General features: G+C 51.9%; 1 protein-coding gene across 2 annotated transcripts in view; it reads right to left on the reverse strand.

The window, feature by feature from the left end:
• Nucleotides 1-2,770: 2,770 nt before the first annotated feature.
• Sertad3 (SERTA domain containing 3) overlaps nt 2,771-6,589 on the reverse strand; it is a 4,416-nt gene continuing 597 nt past the window's right edge. Inside the window, exons 1-2 of one of the 2 annotated variants that reach the window (XM_010614469.3) lie at nt 6,466-6,583; nt 2,771-4,248 (exon numbers count right to left, since the gene is read on the reverse strand). In XM_010614469.3, the coding sequence (XP_010612771.1) occupies nt 3,640-4,242 (603 nt within the window). In that variant the 5' untranslated portion in view covers nt 4,243-4,248; nt 6,466-6,583 and the 3' untranslated portion in view covers nt 2,771-3,639. Of the gene's footprint in view, nt 4,249-6,465; nt 6,584-6,589 lie in introns of those variants that run through there. The other variant, XM_010614470.3, reaches the window with a different exon arrangement.

Consider the following 6,589-nt stretch of genomic DNA (forward strand, 5'->3'; position numbering starts at 1 on the left):
GGTGGGCAGGTGGGCGGGGCCGGCCCGCGCCACGCCCTGGCCCATCCCCCACAACAGCGGTAGCGTTGCTGGAGGGCGGGCTGGAGACCGTGGACTCTGTCCCTCTGCGGGGCCTGGCTTTCCACTTCTTTGACAAGCGCGACTGGAGAAGGAGCTGGAAAGTGGGGTGCCCTTCTACGAACTGGCCTCACTGGGGTACTAGCAAGCTCCCCATTCCCCTCCTCTTGATTATTTTGTTTTGTTTTGAGACAGGGTCTCACTATGCAGTTGAGACTGACCTGGAACTATGTCACCCAGGCTAGTCTCGAACTCACAGCGATCCTCCTGCCTCAGCCTCCCGAGTGCTGGGATTACAGGCGTGCACCACCACACCCAGCCCTCTTGGTTATTTTAGGGAAATCAGAAAATTCTAAGAAAAGGGTGAGTCAGGTCACATCCCTCTCTACCCCGGTGTGGCTTCCGGCTCACTCAGGGCAAAGCTGAAGGTGTCTGGAGGGACCCGCTCTAGACCCTGCAGAATGTGCCCCTTGCCTGTCTGGGCCTCATCTCCTGGTATTCTCCCCCAGACTTGCTCTCTCTGCTCCAGACACGCTGGGCTCCTCAGGGCCTTTGCACTGGCTGTTTGCTCTGCCTGTGCTGTTCTTCCCAAGAGACCCACGGGGCTCAGGCCTCATCTCCTCCACGTCGTTCCCTAATGTCACGTTCTCTGTGAGGACTTCTCTAGCCCTCCCTTCTAAATAGCAAAACTAGGGCCGGGGATTTAGCTCAGCGGTTCTGCTGCCTGCCTCGCAAGCACAAAGGACCCAAATCTGATCCCCGGTACCAAAAAAAAAAACCCAAATAAATAAATAATAAATAGCAAATCTCACCCCCATAACCCCGCTTTCTTTTTCTCCGATCATTTATCACCACCTGACAGATTGTACTTTTCAACTTATTTTTTGTTTACTTCAGTTTTGTGCCATGATGGTACTTCATGAGAAGGCGGCTTGTTTCTTTTCGTTTTCTTTATTTGGGGGGGACAGGTTCTCACCATGTAATTCAGGCTGGCCTTGAGCTCACTATGTAGCCCAGGCTGGTTTTGAACTCATGGCGATCTTCCTGCTTCGGCCTAGAGTGCTGGGATTACAGGTGTGCGCCACCACGCCTGGTTTAAGAACAAGGCCACTTATTTGCTTGCCTGCTAGAAGAGTGCCAGACCCACAGAGGGCAGGAAGTTGTGCAAGCCCCGTAGGCACCCTTGGTGTGCACCAAGGCCCCTTAGGTACGATGCACATCTAGCCCCATGAGGCAGGTATAACTCCATCCGGGTCACAGAGGCTGAGATGATGGCGCTTAAGGAACAAACAGCAGGGGATGGGTAGCAGGACACAGCAATGAGGGTGTGTATGGAAGGTGAGTTCAGAGAGGGGACGGACGGGTGGCCACTGCAGGGTCTGGAGTACATTTTTTTCTAGCAAATAATTTTTGAGCACCTACCTGTGCACAGTATCACTCTGGGCACTGTGGGGTGGGGACAGTAGGGCAAAGCACATCGCCACCCCTCTGCTCCATAAACAGGTAATAAGTAACTTGGGATTGAATGGGTGCTGCTAAGAAAATCAAACAGGATGTAATGGAGTCGTGGTGCCTCTGAGCACCTTGAAGCTATGAGGGAAATGGGCAGACTTTGCAGCAAATGCAAAGGCCCTAGGGTGGAAAGGAGTTGAGTCCTGGAGCAGCAAGGCTAGAGTTGCCTGGAGAACAGGAGCCAGAGCTGGGGAAGTTGTCAGGACCAAAAGTAACTCAGGCCTTGGTGCAGTTGGAGTTTGTTTCTTGAGGCAGGGTCTCACTATGCAGTTTAGGCTGGCCTTGAACCCAGTATGGAGCCCAGGCTGGCCTCGAACTCATGGCCATCAATCCTCCTGCCTCAGCCTCCTAATTGCTGGGATCACAGACTTGCACCACCACACCTAGTTTGCAGTTGGAATTTTTTTTTTTGCAGTTGGAATTTTGAATGGGATGAGAAATTGCCGGAGGGGCCACTTTTGGCTTTTGCATGTGGCCTACCTCATGCTGCAGGGTGTACTTCTTTTCCTTCACTGAAACTTGCTACGCAGAGCCTGTTTCTCCTTGTACAGCTAATAAAAGTTGCCACCCTTAAAAAAAAAAAAAAAAAAAAGAGGAAGACGTGATCCAACTGACGTCCCATCTTTTCCTGAGTTTATTGGTACATTTTAGGTATACAGTACAGTTACATTCATTGTTGGGATCTTGAACGTCCATCTTGATTGCAAGCCTCTTTGTGCTTTTTCCTCACTAGGGATTGAACTCATTGTACAAAGCTACCTCCCTATCCCCAGTCCTTTTCTCTTTTGAGACAGGGTCTCACTGGGCTTCAGCCTCCCAGAATGCTGGGATCACAGGCCTGCCCCGCCGTATTGGGGTTCAGACAGGATTCTTCTTTTTCTGTTTTTTGGTACTGGGGATAGAATTCGGGACCTTGCACTTGTTAGGCCCTTTTTTCTGGCGTTTTTGAGACTGTGTCTTGCTACATGGTTCAGGGTGGCTTTAAACTCACTGTGTAGGGCCAGGGATGTAGCTCAGCAATACAGTGCCTGCCTGGCAAATGAAAGGCCCTCAGTTTGATTAATACCAAAAAAAAAAACAAAAAAAAACAAAAAAAAAACCACTCACTGTGTTGCTGGTGCTGGGATTTATTTATTTATTCATTTATTTGGTACACGGGGAATCAAACTCGGGTCCTTGCGCTTGCAAGGCAGGCGGTGGAACCACTGAGCTAAATCCCCGGCCCTAGGTGCTGGGATTTATAGGTGTGTGCCACCACATCCGGCAGACAGGACTCTTAATGAAGACTCAATAACTGTCATGTCCGGCGGTGTTTAAGTGTTTCTACCTGCCCCTTCTTCAGCAGGGAAAGGGTGCAGATGTCTAGGAAACTCAGCAAGTCCCTCCCATCGTCCCAGTGAACGTTATCCACTTAATGCACATCACTCCTTCCAAAACACTTTTATTTTAAAAAACTTACAAAAGCCCCCACAGACCCTGCCTTTCTTTTAAATAATGCGGCATGGAGCAGTTTGGTTTCCACCCTATTGCACGTGGTCCGGCCTGGTTATGAATCAGGAGGCTGCTGGGACTGGGGTCCTGCCAAGGAAGTGGGGTTCAACTTGTGGGGAGGAGACCAGCCCCTCCCATTCCCTCAAGAGACAAGAGCCTGGGTTTCCAGAGCAACCTGGCAGCACATCCCTGTCAACCTCTGACAGGCCCAGTGTCATCTTCCCTGAGGCCCCAGTGGTCACTGGAAGGAAAAGGCAGATGTGAGAACGCAGACTCCCAGGAATGGAGCCCTTAAGGCATCTGGAACAGATAAATTATATCAGGAAGATCCACCTTCACAGAAGGCTGGGGTAACCAGACACACACATGCAAGACAGTTTGTGGAACCCTGAAATGGGAGGAATGGGGGCGGCCAGTCACTAGAGCCCCCACCAACACACATACACACACACACACACACTCTCACTCTCTCTCACTCACTCTCTCTCTCTCTCTCTCTCTCTCTCTCTCTCTCACAAGCTGCAGCCGGGATCTAGCCTAACACGGCTGATGTGAGAAAGGACCCCGCCCAAAGACAGTTCAGGACCCCAGAATGATTTCCATGATGTGATCCAGTTCATTCCACTCCCAGGACCCTGGGGCACAGAAGAGGCTGCGTGGGGGCTCTGGGGGGGCCAGGGCAGGCTCCTTTTCCACCGCAGAAGTGTCAATGTCCAGAAAGAAGTCATCCAGGCCTGAATCCCCCAGGTACCGGGAGCTCAGAGCTTCTAAGAAAACTGGATCAGGCTGAGGCAACACTTCATTCTGGAGGCCTGGGGGAGCCACTGGATTCTGAGGTGGCTCTGTCTCATCCATGGAGGTCTCCAGCTCCCTGAGGATGGAGCCAATGGTGGCAGACAGGGAGAAATCCTCCTCGCCCAAGAAGAGGGGCTCAGGAGGCAAGACAGGTGCTGGAGCCAGGCGTATGGAGGCCTGGAGCTGCTGCAGGGTGTTGTGGATGAGGACGTGTCTGCGGAGGCTGGGTGCTCGGGGACCCAGGCTGCGCTGCTGGACTTTGTCTAGGGAGATTCGGAGCAGGGCTTGCTGGTAGTTCCGAAGGCCTGTTGGGCTCCAGTCCCACTTCCCATCTTCCTCCTCCTCCTCTTCCAAATCGGAGTGTTTCCTCTTCAAGCCTCCCACCATGATGTTCTAGGGAGACAGGAGGGGACGTGGGACACAAGGTCATTCACATTTTCTTAGGCCAGGCTGTATAGCTGTGGGTGATTTTTAACTACAAGACCCTCTGTTTATTCATCTATATAAAATGAAGACAGTCGGAGGTGTCGAGTAAATTCATGTGATTAAGAAAACAAGATACAGCCAGGTGCAGTGGTGCACACCTGTAATCTCAGCATCACAAGTTCAAACCCAGCCTGGGGAACTCAGTAACCTAGAAAGAGCTTGTCTCAAAATAAAAATAAAGGGCTGGGGATTTAGCTCAGTGGTTCTGCTGCCCGCCTTCCAAGTTCAAAGGACCTGAGTTCATCCCCGGTACCAAAAAATACCCCGAAACATAATAATAAAAAAAGGACTGGGTTGTAGGTCAATACCAAGGCCTTGGGTTCAATCCCCAGTACTACAAACAATTAACAAAAAAAGGAGGGGATATAAAACGTGAAGGTCTACATTTGATCTTCAGCACTGAAAAAACAAAAGCAAAATGTGGAGTACATAGGTGGACTTTTAAAGCCCTTTTTTGCCTTTTGTGGGCTCAAATACTGAATTTACATCCACGAGATTCCATCTCATTTGCAAAGTAAGGATCCTAACTCAAGTCCCTGGAGTCTTAAAACTCTTCCTCCATAAAACTCATTTCTTCAACCACATCACCTAAGAGACAGGTGTGGAGTACAGAGACCTCGGCCAGAAGGAGGGGTGCTGGGTTTGAATTCTGCCTTGGGCACTGCTCAGCTGTGTGATCTTGACCAGCGACATGACATCTACTATCTGGGCCTGTTTCATCTGTAAAATGGGGATTGGAAAAAATACTTCGCACAGCATTGCCAAGGAGATGCCCGGGCACGGCACACAGCAAGTGACTAATGAACACATATTAATTGCCTTTTATTCATTCAGTAGTTTTATTTATTGAGCGCCTAATATATCTGTGCCACCTGGGGCCCTGTTAAGAGCACCTATTCGTGGAGGCACTTCTTTACAGGAAAAGACCTTCCTTTCTTTTACAGAGGGTATTTTTGTCCATGCTCTCTTCTTTAATTGACTGGGAGAGCTCCCAAAGCACGAAAAGGAGCCATCCTCATTCCTTCCTTCCAAGCCTTCGGCTCCCCTCAAAGGGCGCCCCATAAGAAAACTTGGTAGAAAAAACGCCAAGCCCCGCCCGATCCAACCATTCGTTAGACTACCACAGGCTCCGCCCTCCTCTGGGCCTCTCCATTCGGCACCCAGGAACGCCCCAGCTTGGCCCTGAGGCTTCTGGGAAATGTGGACCTACAGCCGCGAAATATACGCACATGCTTCGAGTACGCACTACAATTCCCAGAGGGCTCCGCTCGCTGAGAGTCTAGAACTCCCCGCCCTCCCTTAGGGCATGCGCACAGGGGGCCCAGATGGTGGGGGTAGGGAACCCGGACGTCCAGCTGCCGGCCGCCTGCCGAGCCCCGCCCTCTGTTGCCTCCCGGGCCACGGGTCTGAGCTCCACGCCCGGAACACCCCTCCCCCAACTTACTCCGGCTCTAAATCTGCTTTCTCCCGGTTCCCTAAGAGCCCAGAAAATATGAGATTCTTCCCAAACTGCCCTCGGGTACACAGACCTAAGCCCTAACCTATCGCTCAAGCCCGACAAACGTTCTCTCAACTTCCCCGATGGGGAGACAAGGTAACTTTAATGAGGACCCCCCCCAAACTATCTCCATTTTTCTTACTTCTAAACGCCACTCGACTTCATTTCCAAACTCCCTGTTTGCCTCCAAGACCCGAACACTGAACTCTCCCCGACACCCCCTCTCTGCCGTGGCATCTTGGCGTCAAAAAGGTTCTTCCACTCTGCTTCTGTTTTCTCCAAATGTTCGGGACCCACAACACTATGAAGCCCCGAATTCAGACCGGCGGGAAGACTCAAATTGCTCTTATCTTCAGATCGGCTGCCCCAAAAGTTCCTCCCTAGCTTCTCTCGCTTCTCCAAACACTCCATTCTCAGCTTCAGGGTCCCTCCACTGGATCATCCCGCCTCTTCTCCCGTCCAAACCTCGGACTGTGCTTCCGGCCCTCAGATTCCAAGCCATCTACCGTCACCCTTAATCTGCGCCTCCACTCCCTCCCAGACCCCGCCTCCGCCAATCTCGGGGCGCGCCTCCGCCTCTCCCCCACCCAAGGTAAATCCCAAAACAGGTGGCCGGCCACTCCTACCTCGGCGACCGAGTTGCGGCGACCACCTCCTGGAACGCCTGCAGCGTCGCGACCCGCTAGGGCTGGGTAAGAGCCTAGCTCACCTCCCCAGGGCCTCTCAGTCTGGCCTCCAGCCACCCAGCTC

Source organism: Fukomys damarensis, unplaced genomic scaffold (genome assembly GCF_012274545.1).
Source record: "Fukomys damarensis isolate Sample0158 unplaced genomic scaffold, DMR_v1.0_HiC HiC_scaffold_19, whole genome shotgun sequence".
Lineage (NCBI taxonomy): Eukaryota > Metazoa > Chordata > Mammalia > Rodentia > Bathyergidae > Fukomys > Fukomys damarensis.